We start from the raw sequence: 23,858 nt of genomic DNA on the forward strand, positions 1-23,858 counted from the left end.
GGTTAATAGGTTCATGCATTTTACGTTAATGTGTAACAGTATGAACAATAATTGATTAAGTACAAGAACAGATTGTGGTTATATTGTAAGAAATAATATAAGGATCACTAAAATGACACTTACCCTTAATGCCATGTTTTGCAGTTTTGCAAGTTGTTGTATATAGTAGGAAAATATTGTTTGTACTATGGAATATGTTTCTGACATAGCTATTTATATGTTTATTTGCAGTTTTGTGATTGACTCCACATCAATTCACATAAACATTCAGCTCTTCTCTTAAAGACCCAGATTATGTCTAGTCAGCTGGTCAAACATGACTTTCTAGTGCCTTAAAGCAGTTTTTTCTGAGTTCTCTGAGACTAAATGTCACATGTACAGGGCTACTGCAAAGTAGGACACTACACCACACACACACACACAGATTTACACCTACACACATGAACACGCATTCCCTAGAGTCTGCCTGCCAAAGAGCTCTCCCTCAAGACTTAAGTATTTCATTAGTGAGATAAAACAGGGCTGAGCCCACTGAGGTTGCCAGTTTCACTGATGAGGAAAGGAGAAGCAGGGGAATCAGAAAGAGAGAGAGAAAGATCGAGAGACAGAGAGGGGGCTGTGATAAACTCTGCTGCAAGCCCTCCTGTATGCAGAGTGAGAGAGTGCAGGAGCAACAGCATAAGATCTGGAGTGGGTGAAAACACAACTGTGAGCAAGACCTACCACAAAGTCCACACAGATTGCACACTTTGAGGTGAGCGTGCATGTGTTTTTGTCACCCTGCAGAACTGGGCTGATGGATTTGGGTGCGATCGTCCCGTCAAGTGCTTCTCTGCTTTGAAGTTGGCCGTGGGGGACTGATTTTTCCCTGCAAGGAAAAAAAAGGCAGGAGAAGGCCAAAGGCTACGAAAACTGGAGTGTTTCCAACTTCCAATTCCCTCAGGACGTTTTTTTTCCCCCACCTCGGCTTCAAGAAGGAACCACATGTGAAGACTGATGGGGCAAGAACTCAACAATACTTACCAGAGAATCGGTTCAGATGCATCACCACAAAGACTCCACATCCCAGTAGGAGCGAGACGGAGGTAAAGAACCAGAGAGAAAGTGAGAGGGAATCTGAGTAATTTCCATCCACTCCCCCCTTCCCATATTGGGACCTTCTTCAGTTGCCTTCTGCTACCCCCCATGGGGCAGGAAGCGTGAAAAATCTCACTAATGGGTTTATTTGCTGTCAGCTCAGCGATGACCTGTCATTTCCCAGGACCACTCCACACTTGACACATTTCATAGTCGAGTAAGCTTTGCTTTGTTTTTGTCTAAAGAGCCCTTGCTTCACATTGTTGGCTGTTGAGAAGATCAAGACCAGGCTGAGGTATCAGGTGGAGCGGACAAGTCCCTTAATCACTTTGCCTGCCTATTACAGTATTTTTCTTCCAGTGAGGTCAAGCGTGTGGGACGTCTCGCTGTTCTTTTGTATTTCTCCAAGTCAAGAACATCTGCTTTTTGAACCTACTACGGTCTTCTGGCTGGTGGGCTGAAGATGCGTTTCTGGCTGCTAGCTGTGGTGACGGCAGTGCTCTGGAGCCAGTGCATCCTTCTAGGGTGGGCTGAGGCCAAGAAGGTGCATAAGAGGCCGAAGGAGCTCGCTCCACAGTACACTGAAGCATTCAACACCACTCTTTCCAACAGCGAGGAGCTGGATGGCAGTACGAAGGTATACATCATAGATGTCATATGATAGTTTCTTATTGCTTTTCTTATGTTTAAACTATGTTCATTTCCCATGAATATGCTTAAGATTCCACTTCAGATGTCAAATTATTGTTTTATATAAGATTACTGATATAAATGTTTGATACTGAGGCAGCATCCTCAAAAGTGCACATCTGTGCCTTATATACCCATAAAATGTGTTTATTATTACCTTAAGGGTACAAGTTGCTATCTTAAAGTACTAATATGCCAGCAGTCTATTTTTCAAAGTATGGCCCATGGGACAAGCTAAACGTACAATTTTTGCACATTTTCAGGGTATGTCATATGTCTGTGTTTTTGATAACGGTTGATTTTTTTTTTTATTGTCTTGTTCTATAATGTCTTCTTCAGTTTACTAAGAAACTTCTGATATTGTAGTAATCAGTCAGTCTCAAGGCTGCGAAAACACACAGACAGCTGACGCCACTCTTACTATGTTTTATATGTCTTGGGGCTCTGTTTTATTGAGAAGCCCACCCTAACTGGGTACTAAAATTGCGTTAAAAATAATAGAAGACATGATACGACACATTGGTTATATACACTACCAAACGATTGTGGACAGTGAGATTTTTTTGTATTAAATTAATTTAAATACATTTATAATATTACAGAAGATTTCTATTTCAAATCAATGCCGTTTTTTTTTTTTTTTTTTTTTTTTTTTTTTAGAATCCTGAAAAAAAAAATCACTGTTTCCAAAAAAATACAAATAAATAAATAAAGCAGAACAAGCGTTTTAAACGTAATAATAAGAAATGTTTCTTGAGCACCAAATCAGCATATTAGATATCAGTTTCTGAAGGACCATGTGAAGACTGGAATAATGACTGCTGAAAATTCCCCATCCCCATCGCAGGGATAAATTGCATTTTAAAATAGTTATGTAAATGGTATATTATGTTAGTTAATATTTCACAATATTACTGCTTTTCTGTATTTTTAATTAAATAAATGCATCCTTGGTGAACATAAGAGAATTCTATTAAAAAATGTACTGACCCCAACTTGAGTCTGTACATTTTTTAATAAAATGGTTATATGTGAGTATATATAATTATATTATTTATTTATAGTTGGTTCGCTAATGCACACTAAGTTTTCCTGTAGCTGAACCGGATTCACAGGCAATGCACAGAATAATAAATTATATCTCTTAAATGCGCTTTATGTTATTTAGATAGAAACATCTGCCAAATGTATAAATGTAATGCATTTTAGCAACCAATCATTCCTCACAGTGTGTCAAATCACCCTGTAACAGCCAGGCAGAGAAAATACCTCAGAATGATGTGTTTTAAATGCTCTGTTAAATATGTCAGCACACTCATCATCAGAAAGCAAAGCCGACTGCATTTGGCACCCACAGTTGTCTCTCATCATACTTTGTAAATGCGCCTGAGCAGAAGTCGCCGGCTGCTTTGCAAACTTTGGCTGTTTAAACAAGCTTAGCTCTAGCTCATCCAAAGCCCATGATGGAGATGCTACAACCATTTCTGATTAGCTTGGCACAGACTCAAACATGTATGTTTCTTGGGAATTAGACAGGTCTAATTCTCCAGAACAGAATGAGATTCCGAATGATAAATAGAGCGGTTTGCAGGCTCCAATGTGCGAAATGGATGACTGAAGCGTGAGATATGTGAAGAATGCACATTCAGAAGGTCTGATCAGAGCATCGATTAGTCCTCTCAGTAGGTGTTCTCTACCAGAACATGAAAGAGGGCTTGTTTGTTATTTGAGACTTGTGTTGTCGGTAGGTTACGGATGATGAGAACGGGAAACAGGGACTCTTTTGCATTTGCGTATAAAATAAATAAATACAGAATTACCCTTCATTTCTATGCACATAAACCTGGGAAAATATCAAATGTTGTCTGTAGCAGAATTATTGTGCATAACTGCATGGACATTTTCTGGCTCCAACAAGGCCAACATATTACTATTCCAACTCTGTATTTGTTTATTGCTCCTGTATTGTTTAGATATCAGGGTTTCCATTGGAAAATTAGCTCCTGTCTCAGCCCACCCATAGAGTTGGCATTCTCAAGTAACTCCCAGCTACCCCTGTGCCAACCACTCTCACTAGAGCTGCTTCAGTGATCTTGCTGACAAGGGTTGTTGTCTTATTGAGTTTTTACACATCACTGATATTTTGACAGTTTGGCTGTATCATATCTCCATTCTGTGTTTATTTTGGCATGAATATGAAGAAATTTTCAAAAAGGGACTGTCAAAATGCATGTATGTAAAAAAAAAATCAAAGAACAATTACAAGAACTTACTATTTCTGGATTATAACATCTAATTTTGAGTTTATCTCAATGTTGCTTGCAATGTTCTTTGTAATTATCTATGAAATTTGCTATCGATTTCTGTGTGAAAGTTGTTTAAAAGGAAACCCTGCACCATTTGGGGTCAGTGAGAGTTTTTCCATTAAATTGATCAAATGTGACAGAAAAGACAGTAAGAAGCCTTTTGACCTTGAGTCAAACTCTTGATGCTGTACCTTCATTGTATCCCAGGTGTGTCCTTCACTACCTGTTCTTCCTCATCTACTTCCTTCTCTCTTCATGGCCCAGCACAGGCAGGCTGCCATGATGTAATTCCTGGGAAGGTTAGGTGGGGAAATATTTAAAGACCCTTGGCAGAGCTCTTTCCCAGCCCACTGATTCTGTCATTCACAGGCCAGGCTGACTCCGCTGTGTCTGGGACATCCGATAGGGGCGGTGCGGCCCCCTGAAAAAACTGGGGCAGCAGGCCGCATAAGCCCCTCACAAAGCCTCACAGAAAGGGTCCTGAAAGAGGACACCTCGAGAAAGATTAGTCACTCTCCCCCACTTTGCTTACATTCTTTTCATCTTGTCCCGTACAATCAGAGAGTAATGACATAATCACTCTAAAACCCAGTGTTTTGCCAGATTTGTCACTGCTAGAAAGCATCACTCGGGTTGGGGACCCTGTGTGACATTCATAGGGATGAAGATCATCTTTACAGGTGGGTGGGTTTTGTAGGATCCATATGCAACTTGATGTCCAACTACCAATATAAGCCTTTTCGATCCTTAAAATCCCAATATCAGTCTTTTACTCTGTGCTCATTGTACTGTAGATGTCACTGCGTTTTGAATTTTTCATTTACATTTATTCATTTAGCAGGGTGTGATGAAGGCTTACTATGCATACAGGCATACAGTGCAGTGCAACCAGTGTAGTTCGACTGTTATGAGCCAGTTCTTTTTAGTGAATCAAAACATTCTGCATGACCAGTGTAGTTCAATTCTCTTGAGCCAACTTATTTAATGGTTATTCGAAAAGATGAGTTACCTGTTTAAATCAGACTAAAACAGTTCCCTGTCTAATGTTTTTTTTTTCATATGACAGAAATATAGGCTAATGAATCAGAATGAAGTTATATAGACTCAACAGTGGATTCTAATCACAAGCATGTGAATCTAAATCAAATCCAATCAGGAATTAATACACAGCCCTATAAAAGAATGACCAGTGAATGGTAAGTTGTCTCTGTTTTGGCTTCAGTAGCTCTACCTGAAGAAGCCATGAAAACATTGTGTTCTCAAAAACAGAGCCTTTATAAATCTGAAGTTTAACATTCAAAATGACTTATTTGCAAATGTGATTAATTTCAAAGAATAAAAATATTTTAATCCATCCCTGCTATTTACTTGAACAGTGGCCACTAGGACATTCACATTAGGACACAGAGCAGGGAACAGAACAGCATGTACAGACATTAAATGAGGTACAAATAGCTCAAATCAAAAAGCCTGCCCTAAACCAAAAGACAACTTTTTTACTCTCTTAAGACACACTGCTTTTCCAATAACACTTCATATGAACATCGGTGTAGGTTCTTATCTGAAGTATTTCTCAGCTGTCCATTTGACCTACCACAGATAATAAGGGAAATGAGCACCAGTGCAAACTAGCTCAACGTTATAATTTACACACAAAGCAGGTGTGATGCTGCAATCAGACTCTCTTTAACTCTTTGACTTATTTATGGCAAGAGGAGGGCCGGATAATTCCTCAGTAGAGCTCATAATAAGTCTTGTGGCTCTCTCTCCCCTCACATGTCTTCACTAGCTAGGAATGCACACTTGATATACATATAAATATCTAAACAATGTTTACCCTGCTATGATGGCATGGAACAGCGAGAGTTATTAAAACAACACAGAGCCTCATTACCTCGCCTGCATGTTAGTTTTGTAAAGTTATGAGTGTATTCTGACACATACATGTTGTTGAGCTTTGTAAGAGTGAAGATAGAGAGTAAATTGGATTCAGACGTCTTTGATGTCACTGTTTAATGACCTGTGGGCCTATAATGGGCGCATTTCCAGCTTTCCCCCCTGAGTAATAACAAAGCAGTTAAATGCCTGTTTCACCGCTCATGTAAGAATGTGATGAAAGGAGCTTTATGGTAACTGCCAAACAAATATTCAACGTACATGCGAAAGAAAAACTCTATCTGTCGACCATTTGGAGTGTGTTAGTTATCAGACCTTGTCTACAGGGAAGGAATTACAGAATAATGAGGCCTTGGTAATGAAATATACAGTGGTGCCGGGTCTGTTACCTGTTAAATGATGGCCTTTGAAGCTTTCTGCTGCTTGATATCCAGCCAAATAATCATTTCTCTTTTTGTATCTCTATGTTCTGACTTCCAAAGCAGTAATGACTTGGTACCAAAAGAAACTATAATTGCAGGTAAGAATCTAAGGTGTGGTGTGAATGCGTCCATATAATCAAACCCATAAATCTGTGTACCGACCAATAAAGCTGTGTTTGGAAACATACCATCATCGCATTTTGTTCTCTCGCAGACATACCGTGTACATAAGACTTAGGAAAATAAATATTGTTGTACAGCCATATTTTAGTGTCTTTTATGAGCCAGGCTATATACGAGAAATGGTGGGTGAATTGGGAAATAATGGGTGTGTGACATGGAGGATGCACGCAAATCTGTCTATTTGTTGATATGGTAAAGGGGGATCCTTTCCCAAAGGCATGGGATGGGTAAAATCATCAAGCCATGCATGGATGAATGCACATACAGTCATGCTACACCCTTCTAGAAACAACAATAACTTTGGGAAAGCCCTCAGTCACTGTTTCTCGCTGTAAAGCACCTGTATAGTGTTTTTTGCCAACTATTTCTGATGTGTTTGTATTGCGTGCTTTATTTATTTTTTAATGTCAACAAGTGTTATTTTTACGGGAACAGCTATTGCATCTTTGTAGCGTTGACAACAGTCCTGAGGAACGTGTTATTGTAAGTATTTTTAATTGTCAGATAGTATTTCCAGTATTGACATATGAATTTGGGGCTGAATACTTTTACAGAGGTTTAAATTTAGACAGAAATAGACCTAATGGTTGGGTATTTTTAGCTACATACTTGTCAGTGTGTTACTGTAATGTCTGGTAAATTTTGGACCTGAGGTACAAAGATCAACAAACAGAAGCAATTTCTTCATGAAATGTCACTAAACCTCATGGCTGTGTTAGAACAGACCCAGTTTGTAAAGTCTGGACTATATACTTGTCACTGAGTTAATGTCATGTAAAAACATTTTGTGTCATTTCGTACCTTCAGACTGTGTAATGAAATGGATATACAGCCTAGATGACGTTACAAGGTTTTTCGCAATCAAACACTGCTGCATAATTGTTGATTGTGGCCTCAAGGCAGATTTTTATGGCCGTGTTTATGTTTGCTGTGGCGCGCTGCCACAAAAATAGTCTCGGACGTTTTTCTCTGAAAATAAGCTGATTTTTGTTTATTTTCTCTGAATACACAGTGAGCACTACGAACTGTGAAGAAATGTTGCATTGTTAATCAAGCTAATTATTTGAACACAGTTCAAAACTAAAAATAAATGTTGGAATTTTGATATTCCATTATTACCTAAACAATAACTATTAAATTAATCATAGAAACTAATTACTGCAATTCTTTTTCAGCAATCATCAGAAAAAACTCTAACAATACACTAATAGGTGCACTACATTTAATCAAATTACTCAGTCACTTTGTTCTGGTAAACCCCAAAAAATTAAATTGCAGTCGGCAAACAACCATTTACAATTAAACAGAAGTTTGACACACTGCAAAAGTAAATTACTTTGTAATTACAGATTCCTGCTTGCACTTGCAGAAGAGCAAGCAGATACTTTTTAGACATTGAGAAATTTGTGGCTGTTCATTCTTCAAAATGTCTCTTTTTGTTTTCCACTGCTGAAAAGAAGGTATGGAACAACATGAGGTTAAGTAAATAACACAATTGTCATTTTTGGGCGAACCTTTTGACCAATTAACAAAAAAAATAATAATAATTAAAAAAATATAGCTGCAGGTTATATATATCTATTTATGTGAAAATAGCTTTGTGTTTGCTTAGTGGGGCTATTATAAAGTCTCCTAAGTCTCTTTTTCTCAGCTTTTCTCAGACTCTCATCGAAACTCTTTGCTCTCTAATGGAGCATTTGGCAGCTTTGCTCCACAAAGCTCTGCTGTTTTAACAGCCCCAAAACAAACTCATCAGAGAAAAATCCACCCCAGTGGTATGCTGAGATAATAACAGCTTGCCATGATCTGTCATGATCTGAAATACTTCAGCGCATAGGGCTTTTCATACAAGCCATGCTACCGCTGTCAACCGAATCGACTGTGTACACAACGCTCTGAAACATTGGAAAGTTTATCACACTGAGCAAACCACTGCACATTCCATATCAGCCTGAAGTCTATGTGAAAATGTTCCTTTGTATCCAAAAAAATTTCAGAGAACTTTAACCGAATCCTTGCTTTCTGGCAGTCAGAGAATGGTTTATGCTTTTTTGAGTAAAGAACACGAGGGAACATGATGAAATGAGATTGCGTGGATATAGATTTGTCTCCACAAACTTCGACGACATTTCCAAGCAGCAACTTCAGGCAAGTTAATCCTTGTCTTGACAGAGTTATGGATCCTCCCTGTACACCAACTCATCCGACTCTGATCATTTGAAGTGCTAATGGAAGGTCCTTGTATATTTTGAAGTGAAGGTGTTGACTTGTCCATCTTGTGGAAACTGGTTGTAACTCTCTTGCTGAGGCCAAAAGAGAGTACATTCCCCTTAAGCTTTAAATTAGCTTCTGTGCTAGCATCTGTGGCTTATACTTCTATTTGGGACAGGAAATTAAACAACTCAATGGAGCCGCCAAAGTCGATATTGATCCTTAATAGAACCGTGTTGAATCAACAGAATTCGGAGGACTTCATGACCTGAGCGTTTGTTCTTTTTCGTAATATTAGAATCCCGTGGATCATTTTTTGGCACGAATAGCCTGCTCTGCGTTGCTTTGACATACTGATGATACAGTCTGTATTTATAAAGCATTCCATAAAAGACAATGGAAAAGAAACAAATCAAGTCTTCTTCCAGTGTTTGGGGAAGATCTGAGGGATTGGCTTCTGCTGTAACAGTATCTTTACAAATCTGTCTGTCTTTTGGCTGTCTCCGGGCTCCTAATTCACAACAATAACACGTCCAACATGTGAGAGGCTTGTGTGCTAGTCAAGTTGTTTATTTTGTTTCCTGTCACAAGAATAGAGGGAGAGGAAAAAAATGACACCCAAGCAAAAATATGAGCTTGTCCCATTCCAGTATGTATAAGAAAAACAAGGGGTTACTTTGTTGCAGCTTAACATGAGGCAGGTCTTTCTGTGAAGAGATGCAGCATGTTAGTTTTACAGATAAGTGATCTAGGTGTCGGTGCCAAACCTAAACCAATTCCATTTCAGACAGCTCACCTCTACAACTTGTCTCTATCTTTGTTTCTATCTCGACCGCAGTCACTTGAAGTTTAGGTGAAGGGCTCAAGGAGATTCAATTCATATTTGTGGTTACTGGGATTTATAAAGCCTCACGTTTCATCTAAGCAAAAACATCGTCAGCTCTTTGGCATTGTTGGTGGTTAGTTGACCAAGTAATAATTATGTTTAAATAAATATTTGTATTTCATATTTAGTTACATTTGTGAGTGCTGTCAAAATGCTATTCAGTTAAAAGTCAAAATATATAGAGAGCGGGTTTTCACATTTTAAAATAAAAAAAGGAAACTTTTTTTTTCTTAGCTTTTGAAATTGATAGGTGAAATTGAATGCACAAATTTGGATTTAGATCTTAATGATAGGTGTAATATGGACTCATTTTGATAGTCTAAATGAGATTGTAAGGATCATTGTATGATTTTTACCTTACAAATGTATCTGAGTAACAGCAGATTACTTCATTGGTACTTTGTAGGTAGGTGTGAGATGTACAGGAGTACTTTTTCATCACACCCCTGAAAACAGTGTGTTCTTTCAACTAGACAGCCATCTTAAACCATTTTTATATACAATTCTGAATGCTACTATTGAGAAAGTAGCTCAAATTGTAGAATCTTCCAAAAAAGGGGAGATGTCATTGGTTTGGCTGATGATTGCTGAAGTCATTCCAGTGTGGGATTTAGAGGGTTCAAACTGTTGCCAAATAGAATGAGTTATATCACAGATTGCATATTTGATAACCTCTCTCTGAATTAGAAATCTACCTCGCAGAAATGAACTTCAGGCTCTGAGAGCTTATTGAATAGAAGAAGCCAGCAATGTTTCCACTGAAAGCCACTGTATGTGTTTAAAGAGTTGCAAAAAGGAACCCACAGTATAATGCAATGTCTCGGGCCTCTCATTTTTAGGTGAACTGTAACGTTGTGCTCATGGAAACTTGTTGAGAGAGATCAATTTTGAAAGGCTGTTTGTTTTTCACAGACCCTACTGGGCAAACTTGACGTAACACCTGAGAGAACTACTGAGAAGGAATAATTAAGCAAAGAGTAAAGTCCTCAAGAGAAAATTTGACTGACTGTGTTTGGCATGAGGTAGTGCTGCATGCCACACAAAAGACCCATTCCTTTACTGCTGTGGTGCAACCTGCCTTGATGTCTGGCACCATTTAATAGCATATTTAGACATAATTTTCCTGTGAGGGGTTGTAAGCAGAAATTATGACTCATTGGATTTCTTTACGTAGCTACAATGCACTGCACTCAATGCCAATGGGAGAATGATCGCTGGATTAAATATCTGATAAATCACACAGTTAGAACTTCTCCCAGTGACTCATCAAATATTAGCTAAGTTGGAATTCACTCAATGCCAATGGGAGAATGATCGCTTCTGATAAATCACACAGTTAGAACTTCTCCCAGTGACTGTTTGCATCATATCCGGAATACTTCAAGTTATACAGAAATATGAAAACAACAACAACAACAACAACAACAACAACATGCATGTCATCATTTCTGTGTTTTTATTCAGCAGGTCAGTGAGAACCAGAGAGTGGACCCTCTTGGATCATGGATGGATTTTGTGAAGAGACCTGTAGGCAACTTTCCCGGAAAATGCCGAAAGCGAAAACGACCACTGGTGCGGAAAATCTTTACAATCACATATTATCAAATGTCAAACACATAATCAACAGTTGCATGTGAGACAGAGCTGAAATTGTGTCAAGGAGAGGAATTTTCATTCACCCGGAATGTACAGATTAATAGTATTAAAGACATAATTTCCTATAAATCAAGAATTAGTGTTGAATTTGTGACTGTATGGTCATCCAAGATGTAGATGAGTTTGTTTCTTCATCCAAACAGATTTGGAGAAATTTATCATTACAGTATATCACTTGCTCACCAACAATTCCTTCGCAGTGAATAGGTGCTGTCAGAATGAGAGTCCAAACAGCTGAAAAACATCACAATAATCCACAAGTAATCCACATGTAGTCCATAAACCAATGTCTTGTGAAGTGAAAACTGTGTTTGTAAGAAACAAATCCATCAAGGCAATTTTTTACATAAAACCATCACTTCTGACCAAAATTTCATAGATTAAAAGTTTATAGTCCAAAATAATGCTTCCTCCAGTGATAAAGTCCTTCTCCTGTTGTCCTTTTACATTACATATACATATTTGTTTATAACTGTTTTGGACTGTTTTTGCTTGTAAACTGTGCTTATTTCTCTCCTGATTCAGACGAGATGACTTTTTTCACTAGAGAAAGCAATATTATGGATAGAGGACTCAAATTTTAGTCAGAAGAAACTGTTTAAGATCAATCTGTTGATTACAAACACAGCTTTTTACTTCAGTAGAGTGGTGTGGATTACATGTGGTTTATTATGATGTTTTTATCAGCTGTTTGAACTCTCATTCTGACGGCACCCATTCACTGCATAGGAGCATCATTTGGTGAGCAAGTGGTATAATGTTACATTTCTCCAAATCTGTTTTTTGATGAAGAAAAAACTCACCTTCATATTGGATGGCCTGAGGGTGAGTCCATTTTCAGCAAATTATAATTTTTGTTAATTATTTCTTTAAGGTTTTTTTTTTCAGTCATGGTGAGCCAACTTTTTTCTTAAATGTACAGTTATTTTACCAAGCACCTACAGTGACATTTTTTGGCAATGTGCATGTTTTTTTTTGTATTTTAGTATATTTAGCCTACACTTGCTTACCACCATTACTTACTGTACAAGTCATTTTGTGATGGCTAATTAATAAAATAGGTAGCTAGAGTCACATGTTAAACTTCAGGTGCAATATACGAATTAACAAGCACCACTGCATATGGATTGCACTTCAAAAAAGTTAAGTGTCTAAGAATGAACTTTTAATGTATTATTTATCTATACAAGAGAATTTGTAATATATTGCATAACACATTCCTTAACACATTTCAAGTTGTAACATGTCATTTCATAAAGTGAGATGCTCTTGAGCATTCAAAGAAGTTTGAGTCTTGATTAAACTGATTTGAAATTCTATAACAATTATATTTCTTTGCCTATCAGCCTGGTCCCCCGGGCCCTCCTGGACCTCCAGGGCCACAGGGACCCCCAGGATCCCCTGGGGCAGAGGTCACTCAAGAGGTCCTGCTACGAGAGTTCAAAGAAATGATCAAAGGTGAGGACCCACAACACATATGAATCCCAGTGTTGGACATTTTCTATCATCATCAAGTGGCTATCATGAAGATGAGCTGGACATTTTGAGAGATACAGTGATGACGAGGTGTCTTTAAGTGCATACAGTGATGTGTCTGCTTGTGATCTGCTTGAACAGAGGCCACAGAGAGGCGAGCAGCAGTGGACAGGCCCAATGAACCCAGTCTGCCCACGGCTCTGATTACCCTAGAGAGTATGACCTCCTACAGGAGAATCGAGGAAGCCTTCCACTGCAAACTCAAAGGCCCTGTCGTTGTGGACAAAAAGACTCTGGCTGAACTGCAGAACTTTCAGACAGTAAGTGCAGACAGCAAATATATCTGTCTTATAACATAATGGAATACAGTATCTATCCATCAATCCATCATTATCAATATAATATATCCTAACTTTATATTAAACAAAACCAAACCAAACCAAAACAAAAAAACATAATACTGCATAATACTTATGATATCTTTAATTGCACATTGTTATATGAACAACAAATCAGTTTCTACACTGATTTAAATGTCATAGTTAATTGTTTGATTCAAAAAGAAGTGACTCAACTGAGCTGATTCAACTTGTTTTGAACTATTCATTAAAAAGAAGTGGCTCAACTGAGCTGATCCCGTCATCAATTATTGCATACTTGACCAGTATCCCGAATAATTAGGTCTTAAATGGATACTCCACCCCAAATGAAAATTTTGTCATTAATCACATCAAACCTGTAAAAGCTCTGTTTGTCTTCGGACCAAAATTTAAGATATTTCGGGAGGCTTGAGACTGTCCCATAGACTGCCAAGTAAATAGAAATGTCAAGGTCCATAAAAGGTATGAAAGTCGTCGTCAGAATACTCCATCTGCCATCAGACGTACAATCTGTGTTATATGAAGCGAAGGGAACAATTTTTGTTAGCAAAGAAAGCAAAAATAATGACTTTATTCTATAATTCCTTTGTCAACAGTCTCCTCTGTGTCTCTCCATATCACTGTATGCTGTGTATGCGCTTCTGTGTCAAATCAAAGCTAAATACATGTAGAAACAGCGCATCCTTGTGGCATGGATGACACAGAAGAGCATACACAGCATACGGTGATATGGACAAAATGTTCATTTTGGGGTGGAGTATCCCTTTAATTTTCAGCAGTCTTTAATCATCCATTTTACACTGATGTCTTCTGTTATTGTAAAGCTATTGTTTTTAAAAGTTATTATGTTTATAGCTTATGGTCAAATAATGCAGTCAGTCACATTTAGGCCTATATCTAGACTTTTACCATCAAATGAACAAAAAAGAGCATTTTGAATGTGTTTTATACTTGTGCTGCACATTATTGTTAACAGCTCAACAAAAACGAAGGAAGCACTGCATATTAAACCGGGTAACAGCAAATTCACATTAATGCTAATTCACATGAGCATTCCAGCTCTTTAGAAACACAGTCATTTACAGTAAACGATACAGCTTCCAAAGCGAACATGTGATCGTCTCGTTGCGGGATCGGCTTTTGCCAGAATATAAGAAATTCCAGTCTGTTGCAAATAATTTCAGATTGGCTTATTTTGTCTTGGTTCCATTTGGCTTCTTCATGGTGACAGTTTTACACAATATTAAACACCATTTCGAAATGCTTCCAACCTGTGTGTGTGTGTTCAAAGTGAAATGTGTAATTTCTCCATCACCAAACATAATTACAAAATCAATTGGCCAGTCAGACAGAGACTGTAACTCCACCCCAATCAACTTTGAAGACACAACTGTATTAAGACCACCTGTGATTGTAAGCTCCTGATTGACTCTTGACATGAACATTAGTGACAAGACATTGGATTGGCTGAATGTTTACTCAGCCAATCAAGAAGGGTCTAATCCACCCTCCTCCTAAAAAATATATCCTTTTTCAAATGTGCTACATTGCTGTCTTGGTGGTGTACAAAAGGTACTCTGTCTGAGGTTTTGGACGAGTGAGTGGTGTGTATAAAAATAGACACCATTTGAAACAGTGAGCTGTTTCAAGGAAGAGCTTTACTCTGTGGCATTCTGATCATTCAAGGACACACACCGAAAATCCATGTTTTAGCAGCGTCTTTTAGTTACGGAAAAAACTGCGAATGATTAATGTGGACAAGATTTAATCTAAGCTCCTATGAGCAATTTAATTCTGCTGATCACTGAGGATGTATGATTCTTACTTTCCGTATTAGAGAAATTATGATCATATAGTCTTTCAAATCTGTCAAATGGATGAAATAACGGTTGTAAATGTCAATGCAAAGCTTTATTCATCCAACGTAGAAATAGATGTCAAATAAAATCACTCCCTTCTCACATATCTGTTGGGATCTGACATGTATATGAAAGGCATTCATTGTATGTGTTCAAAGCTGACAGCACAAAAATGGCTGAACCGAAGAGTGTTTAGCACACTAATCGGAGGACTCATTATAAAAGCGTCTGAGTCTGGAACTCTTGGTGGGTTCTGGAGGCGTAATGCAGAATAATGTGGTCTGGCATGGCTGCAGTGTGCAGTTATGATCAAAAACAGAATCGGAGGATTCTTGGCAGATGTCTACATATTTCTAACCATTTAATGGTTATGTGCTCCCAAACTGAGCCCTAAAACTGGTATATTTTCAAACGCTGTATGCAGAATGCTTGATTTGCATGTGCGTTTATTAAAGTGTGGAGAGCAAGAATTCTGATGAAAAACCTATTCTTGAGATGCTTGGAATGCTCAGCAGTCTTTTCAAAAAGAGATAGAGTGAAGGGTGTTGATCACTGGATATTAGGTGTGTTCATTGTAAGGCCCTATATAATTATCACCTGTTTAATATCTTCAGCCTCCTGCCAAAGGTGCCTTCCTCAGAGGGACAGGGATGGATCAGTCCACTGGCCGATTTACAGCTCCTGTAACTGGAATTTATCAGTTCTCTGCCAACGTTCATATTGGTAAGGAAAGGCTGAAGGGTTCACCTCACCAGTAACAAACTTTCTGAACAAACAAAATGTTGTTTGCCTATTTATATTTCATGTTTTTTTATGAGGTTTGGAGGTACGATAATGATTAGCGGAATCAAACCCATGTTCAAACAATAGAATGCATGAATGAACTGCAAAAATGTACACAATTAACGGTGAAAGTAAAATTGTATATGGATGGTACAGAATTTACAGTCAAAAGACTAATTGAATATGTTAATATATATGTAATTATATATATGTTATTTTATTATTTCATTAGAAAAAGTAATATTATAAAAAATATTATACAATTTTTTTTTTTTAGTATATTTTAAAATGAAATTTATTCCTGTCACGGCAAAGCTGAATTTTCAACATCATTACTCCAGTCTTCTGTCTCACATGATCTTTTAGAAATCATTCTAATATGCTGATTTGGTCTCAAAATTATCAGTGCTGAAAACTGTTGTGCTGCTTAATACTTTTGTGGAAAAGATAATTAGAAAGTTCAAAAGAATAGTTTACTTTGAAAACATACAAAACATCTGTAACATTGTAAATGTCTTTACTGTCACTTCAGATCAATTAAATGCATCCTTACTGAATAAAATATGAATTAAAAAAAAAGCTTACTTTGATGGATATGTAGATTTTTTTATTTTTTTTTAAATATGCTTTGGATAAAATTGTCTGCCAAATATAGTAGAGAGATTAATTGAAAATTCACTTTTTCTGCTATAAATACAAATGCATGGGGTACAAATTAATATTTCAATGTCGACTCTATCAGGAGATGCCATCATATAATGGATGTGTTTCAGACTTGGCACTTTCTCAACAGATGGATTGCATTCCCCTGTAACTTACATTCCAACCATGCTGCATTTGTTTGCTGAGATTGAGGGTGTCTTGCACAATCTTGCATGTTTAAAAAGCTAAAAAATTTGTGCCGTGCTTGAAAGCGCACAACCGTCCTTTTTTTTGTTGTTTTTGTTGGTTGATGCCCTAAAGAGGGGGACCAGTGATCCTTCATCCGTCCTTTCAGAGGCGATGCTTATGTGGAGTTACACTGAAATAAGCCCCAGGGACTCTGAATGCAAAACTCTTCTAAGCTGTGGCGCCGCCATGCAGCTCTGGGAAAAGGAATTGGCTCTTTGCAGTAGACTGTGGCAGAAAATCAACATCCCCAAACAAATTCACAAATCCACTGCAGACTTATAGAACAGACCAATATTTAGACGTGGCTGGAGGTCAAACATGACTGGCTGTGGCATCGTGTGCTCCACATACAAAGCTCTGTCAAACAACATTTCAACAGCCTTTACTCTTCATACAACAGTTTGTAGTGCATGTCTGAAAAGTATTCTCAGGAAATATATTTTTTTGTATTTTGTGTACTTTCTTCCAGACCACACTGAGGTGAAGAAAAGTAAGAACCAGCTGAGAGCCAGAGACAATGTCCGAGTTTTGATCTGCATTGAATCACTCTGCCACAGATATACGTAAGTTTGCTTTATATCACATTAAAGGGATAGTTCACCAAAAAATAAAAATTCTGTCAGTTTATTGTGTTTAGTGTCATGTTATTAAAATGTTTTATGTTGTTTTTTAATTTTTTTTTTTTTTTTTTTATTATAGTTTTTTTTATGCCATTGCAAACAAGCTTAAAGGGATAGTTCACCCAAAATGAAATTCTGTCATTATTTACTCACCCTTATGTTGTTCAAAACCTACTGTATATGAGTTTCTGTCTTCTGTTGAACAGAATTTGGGTAACCAAACAGTTTCTGGACCCCACTGACTTCCATAGTATTTTTGTTCCGTACTATGGAAGTCAGTGGCTACCAGCAACTATTTTAATTTTTGAGTGAACTATACCTTTAAATAGACACAAAACTATCATAAAAGTATCATAAACGGGGTTCATACAATGACATTATACTTTTTTACAAGTCTATGGAGCCCATAAGGGGAAATTGTGATGGAAAATAAAATGAGATGGGGGAAAAATAAATGTAATGCTTTTACATTCCCCAGAAACTGTGTTCACTCACAAAAATGATATGAGGTGGGAGAAAAAACAATATTTCAGTGCTTTTGTGAGCAAATGCGAAGTTTCTCTGGGTAATGCAAAACTGCAAAAAGTTTTTTTTTGTGAGAGAAGGCAAAAGTTTTGTGAATGAACACAACATTTCTCAGGTATTGCAAACATCTTGCGAGCAAACGCAAAAGCTTTCAAATATATTTTTCCTCCCGTCTCATATTTTTTCCTCCAATGCCCCTTTAGGGGCTCTGGACAAGTCCTATAAAGTCATACAATAGATTTGTGGGATAAGCAGACTAAAATTTTAATTATTATTTACTGAAAACCTCTTGAGAAAAGTAGTGATGTTTGATTCATGAATGAATCATTCAAACTATATAATTAAAGTGCTAGAATTTGAGTGCGTTTCCAACTGGCCACACAGAGTTTCTTGTGATTTTCTTTGGTTTCAGGTCTTTCTGTTAGACTTAGTGTCAGTTCTGTTAGCAGAACCATCCAGGAGAAAATCTGACACCAGCAATTTTGTTAGAAAAGTTATTATGATTACATTATGTATAATTTATCCTCAAGCAGTCTATTTATTAACATTTGATTTTGGACCCGTTGTCCACAGACCACATCCACATCAATATAAATTCATGATTCAGACTCTAAGGAATACATCACTTATGATGAAAATTTTTATTTTTCTTGAGCTCCTTTTTACATTCAGAGCATGTGGTTTTTATTTCAGTGGCTTAAGTGTGTGAGTGCATGTCATAAAAATCCTCTTTCACAAATCAAACAAAAACGAATTTACTTAAAAGAAAAGAGAGAAAAAAACTACTAGGGGTACATGAGGTGGGGAAGGGGGAATGGGGTGGCAGATCAGCCTGGAAGTCTCTTCCAGTGTTTGCTGGTTGTTAACGCTCTTTTGCTCTTAGTGAGTAATGCATGGGCTGTAAAGCATGTTGTCTGTTCTAGCTTGTGTGGAACCAGCAAGGCATTTCCTGTGTTAAAGTGAAGCAGGCCTTTAAAAAATGTCCTCTCACCTTCAGTCTGGTCCTTGTCACCTTAGTAACCTTTACCGCCACCTTTGACTCGTGGGGTCCCTGTTGGTCTTAGCAACAGTACTGAAGGGTAATTCCTAGAATTTATTGCTGCAAAGTGCTAATAGAGACCTTTAAAGGAAAATTATTCATTTTAAGGAATGTACTTTCATGTATAACAAAACAAAGTGATCTTTCTTTGAATAACCTTAACAATGTGCCACGATTTCACTAAGTAAAAGTGAATTATAATGGAATTATTTTACAATTATACTACTTTATCTTTTGCTGAAATAAAATAAAATCAAATAAAAAAGTATTTTATTTATTTATTTATGAAATTTATTTATTTTTTTTTGAGTTTAGTTTAGTTTAGTTTAGTTTAGTTTAGTTTAATTTATTTTATGTCTAACAATACTTTGCTTCCATATCTTGGATAGGGGAATTTGTGAACTGTCAGGATAGGGGTATTTTTTATATTTATTGTGTTGATTTTGTGTTGAATTGAATGTGTATTATTCTAGTTTATGATTTTTTTGTTTATTTTTTTTTTATTTGAATTTGTATTTTTTTGGTTTTGGTTGTTGGCCTTGAGAGTAACAGCAAGATATTTACAGTATCTGTCCATGGACTGCTAGAACTTCAGGTAAGAATTAGTTAAACACACTCCATTCAGTTTAATGCAGTTTTACTTTTATGTAGTTGTATCCTTATCATACAAATCTGGTGTTTCTGCTGCTGTTAAGGTAAAAAAAAATAATAATAATTTTTTAAAAAAAAACCTAGTTAAAATCTTAACTTAAAATGAATCAGAATGATTTGTTAATTTGAATGCTGTAAAATGAAATAAGTTTGTTAATGAATGTGTCTTATTGTGAGCGATTCATCAGTGCATGTTTTTATTATTTAAAAAAGTTAACTTAGCTATTTTTGTAAACGCCACATTCTGGATTAATTCTGTTATGAAACACAGTTTTCATTATCCAAAACATCTCACTGAATAACCTGTTTCTTAAAGGGGTCATGAACTGAGAAATCAAAATTCCCTTTATCTTTTGACATATGAGTGGTCATTGTACAATAACATCCTGAAAGTTTCAGAATTTAAAACTCTCTCATTAGTCTAAAAACAGCATATATTAAACCCAGTCTGCCAAAACTACAAGTTGTGGAATGTACCAGTCTATGATGTAATAGTGTGGATAAACACCGCTTCTGCAGAAGTAGATCAACGGCTGCTTCCACATCACTGCCTGTTTAGTCCCGCCCACCAATTCACGCACGTTGTAGGTAAATGACAAGAGCTGCAAATGCAGGTCTACACAGAAACCAAATGATAAACTTTATTTCATGAACTTTATTTTTTAATGAAGTGTCAGAACACGCCAGGAAGAACTTGGTCCTTTGTTCACTTCATTTTACAGTGGATTTGTTTTGCAAACAAGGCATAATTAGATTTTCAGAATGTCTGAAACTAATCTGTAACTGTTTTCACTATTGCTTTATCTTCTTACAGATCGTTTGATGTGTACTGAGTATTTATGCGTTTTTAACCTAAATAACAGCTGCGTCCATCTGTGAAGAATTTAGGCTGTCATATTCACAACTAGCCAATCATAGCAGTAGGTGTTTACTTCCGAGTCTACATTCCGCCACAACTATTCAAACAGAGCGTTTTGATGAGGGGGTCAAAACAGGACAAAAAAGCCTACTTCTAAATTACGATGTTTTTTTGATGTAAAAATCTTTATAAGTGGACCTCAGAGAAGAGTGCAAAACAATAATAATAAAAGGCAGTTCATGACCCCTTTAAATATATAAAATTAAGTAAAATGTGTTGCAGATTGACATTGACTTTAAATAATGTGATGTTTTCTTTCTCACAGGCTGGGCAGTACACCTCCATATTCGTGGACAATGCAGCTGGAGCATTGATCACAATACAGAATGGTTCCGATTTCATGGGCATGTTGTTGGGGGTATAGCCTTGTTTTACAGCCAGACTATATCTGGCAGGCCATGTAAGACTGCATAGCTCCTCTTTGGACTATCAACCAGCACCATATATCCTCATGAGACAATATGTGACTGCTACAAAGCTCCCGGCTTGCTCATGGATGAGACATGGACATTTTAAAACCCACAAAGCAGAGACAGTTGGATGCAAAACTGAAAGACTTTACTGAGGACAGTCGTTCCACATCTGCCTCTCTCATGTGCCGTCTACAATGAGGTTTTTACCTCTTCAGAAAGATCAATTCTCACTGTTTCCACTCACCATGTCCTATTTTGTGATTTATAGATGTATACAAAGAGATTTTTGTATTTTGACATTGTGTTGTTATGTCCTTCCTCTTAATTAATAGTGTTTATACAGAATGTTTATATACACAGTTTGTTTTCTATGGTGAGAGGTTTTCTGCAATACAAGAGCTAAACTATTTTGGATTTATCTTGAAGGAATATTTCACCACAAAATGAAAATTTGTTAAAAATTTCTCACCCTCAGGCCATCCAAGATGGGTTTCTTTTTCACTGAAACAGATATGTAGAAATTTAGCATTACGTCACTTGCAATGGATCATCTGCAGTGAATGGGTGCCGTCAGAATCCAAACAGCTGATAAAAACTAATCCATCATTTGAGATTCCTAATGCTAAATTTCTTCTACATCTCATAGCATGAGGGTGAGAAAAAAATTCTACATTTTCTCATTTTTGTGTGAACTGTTCCTTTAAGAATTTTGTGATCTTTAGAGGTGTTACCCAAAGCACCTCCTCCTTTGCATACATGCCTATATTTTTAAATATAACAAGCTAGACAAAGTTTTATTTACTATGCAGCTCAGAAAAGCATGTTGTAGTGACTTGATTATTGATAATAGAACAGATTTTCCATTATACTCGGCCAAAAGAAGGAAACAGCCAAATACAAGAAAAGAAACAAGATGAATGACTCAGTCTATTTTTATGTCCCACAGCTAACAGTCCCAAACAATAGCGTTTATCAAGAAGTGTGTGTGAATGTGTGTTTGGAAAGCTACTGCCATGATCGATTAGATATGTTAGAGTCCTGCTGAGTTCTCATTTTGTTTACTGCAATGCCAAAAACGTCATCTGAATGCTCTGTTTTTCACGTCTCCATGGAAGTTTATTCTTGCTTTTCTTCCTTTTCCCCTCAAACGTCGTCTTTGTTTTTATCTTAGAAAATACAGAAAATCAAATGCACATATATATTAGCATATGTACAATTTTCCATACAAATTATTTATGTTTAAATGTATCTGCCAATTAGAACAGATTTATTTTTTTTATTGGCTTCTAGCCTTCCAGTAGATCTCAATACAAGTGAAATTAATGTAAGAGAACCTGTTTAAATATACAGTATTTGCTTGTATTGTGGTGTAATGGAAATTATATTCAATAAATGTAAAATATATCTATTCACCTGGGCATGCTTGCGGTTGACTTGAAATGACTTTTATGAGCTTTGAAATCTTGCTAACGTTCGTAATTCTCTGCTCGATAAAGCAGGCAGGACGTACACCCAGTGCCGCACGATGAAGCTCATGGAAAATATTCTTTGGTGCGGTAGTGTGGAAAATGCTTCTTTGCATCATTTGCATTGTAAATAATCCAGGATACCTCAAATACCTTGGCAAACAAGAGCGCGTCTGACAGACTGATGGTGGTACAGTATGCCACCTGGGCACACCAGAGACCCATCTATGAAATTCACTCATATGAGTGTCGTTTAGATTGTCACATGAAAAAACACAACACTCACACTGCTGTGGTTTTGCAGAAGCAGCTACACCTTCAAGCCTCATCTTTAGTCAATAGGCCTTTTCGTTTTTCTTTTCTACTTACACTCTCAGAAAAGATGGTACAAAAAGTAGTCAGCTGACGTGTACATATTAGTACCTTTTTGAGAACCAAAACTGTTCAAAACAAAACAGTGATCTGGAAGTTCTGAATGTTCGGAAAGACGCTGTTAATTTTCTGGTGCAGATCTTTCATTATAAGCCAATACCACAGCTTTGTAATACAAAGTATTGTGGTTACATTATCAATTGTCTGTAAAATCGTCTGCTGCAGTGTTATTTTAGTATTATTTATAGGCTACTATCAGTTTTTATTAATATTTTGAATGGGCTATTATTGTTATATTTTCAGTTCTACTTTTAGTTATACTGTTATGTGCTTTTGTCATTTGTTTTAGGTTTTTAATATTTCTAAATAGTTTTAATTATTTTATTTTTTTTCAGTTGTAGTTTTTGTTTTATTTCAGTTAGTAATTTTAGTACTTAAACTTATTTTAATTAGTTGCAAAGACAAGATCAAAAATCTTTGGCTTAAACTTACAATAAGGTTTCATTTGTTAAAGGGATAGTTCACCCAAAAATTAGAATTCTGTCATTAATTACTCACCCTCATGTTGTTCCAAACCCATAAGACCTTCATTCATCTTCGGAACACTAATTAAGATATTTTTGAGAGTTCTCTGACCCTCCCATAGACAGCAAGGATTCTTAAACAATCAAGGCTCAGAAATGTAGCAAGTATAATTGAGTGATTTTTGAGAGATCAAGGCTCAGAAATGTAGCAAGAAAAATTATATGTATATGCGGATACATTGTTTATGTACAGATCAAAGTGTAAACAACATAAACAATGTATTTACATACATTGCATTGTACATACATTGTTTACATATGTGATACTAAAGTTGTTAAAAAAGTCATTATTTTTGTTTTCTTTGCCCACAAAAAGTATTCTCATAGCTTCGTAAAATTACGGTTGAATCACTGATGTCACAATGGATTATTTTAAAGATCTCCTTGCTACGTTTCTGAGCCTTTATCGTGTAAGGATCCTTGCTGTCTATAGGAGGGTCAGAAGTACCCTCGGAATGCTTCAGAAATATCTTAATCTGTCTTCTGAAGGTCTTACGGGTTTGGAACGACATGAGGGTGAGTAATTAATGACAGAATTTAAATTTTTGGGTCA

General features: G+C 36.7%; 1 protein-coding gene across 2 annotated transcripts; it reads left to right on the forward strand.

Annotated features, from left to right (window-relative positions):
• Window positions 1-405: 405 nt before the first annotated feature.
• Window positions 406-21,653, forward strand: LOC109072228 (adipolin-like). 2 transcript variants are annotated; one of them, XM_042750795.1, is made up of 8 exons: window positions 406-1,714; window positions 11,139-11,243; window positions 12,674-12,785; window positions 12,945-13,123; window positions 15,657-15,765; window positions 17,186-17,279; window positions 19,417-19,495; window positions 20,736-21,653. In XM_042750795.1, the coding sequence occupies exons 1-8, from the start codon at window positions 1,541-1,543 to the stop codon at window positions 20,832-20,834; spliced, it is 951 nt and encodes a 316-aa protein (XP_042606729.1). In that variant the 5' UTR covers window positions 406-1,540; the 3' UTR covers window positions 20,835-21,653. The 2 variants fall into 2 exon arrangements, with proteins under 2 accessions (XP_042606729.1, XP_042606728.1); XM_042750794.1 differs by lacking the exons at window positions 19,417-19,495; window positions 20,736-21,653 and having other exon boundaries at window positions 431-1,714; window positions 11,136-11,243; window positions 17,186-17,332.
• The last annotated feature ends 2,205 nt before the right edge of the window (window positions 21,654-23,858 follow it).

This window comes from Cyprinus carpio, chromosome B23 (genome assembly GCF_018340385.1).
Source record: "Cyprinus carpio isolate SPL01 chromosome B23, ASM1834038v1, whole genome shotgun sequence".
In the NCBI taxonomy this organism is placed as follows: domain Eukaryota; kingdom Metazoa; phylum Chordata; class Actinopteri; order Cypriniformes; family Cyprinidae; genus Cyprinus; species Cyprinus carpio.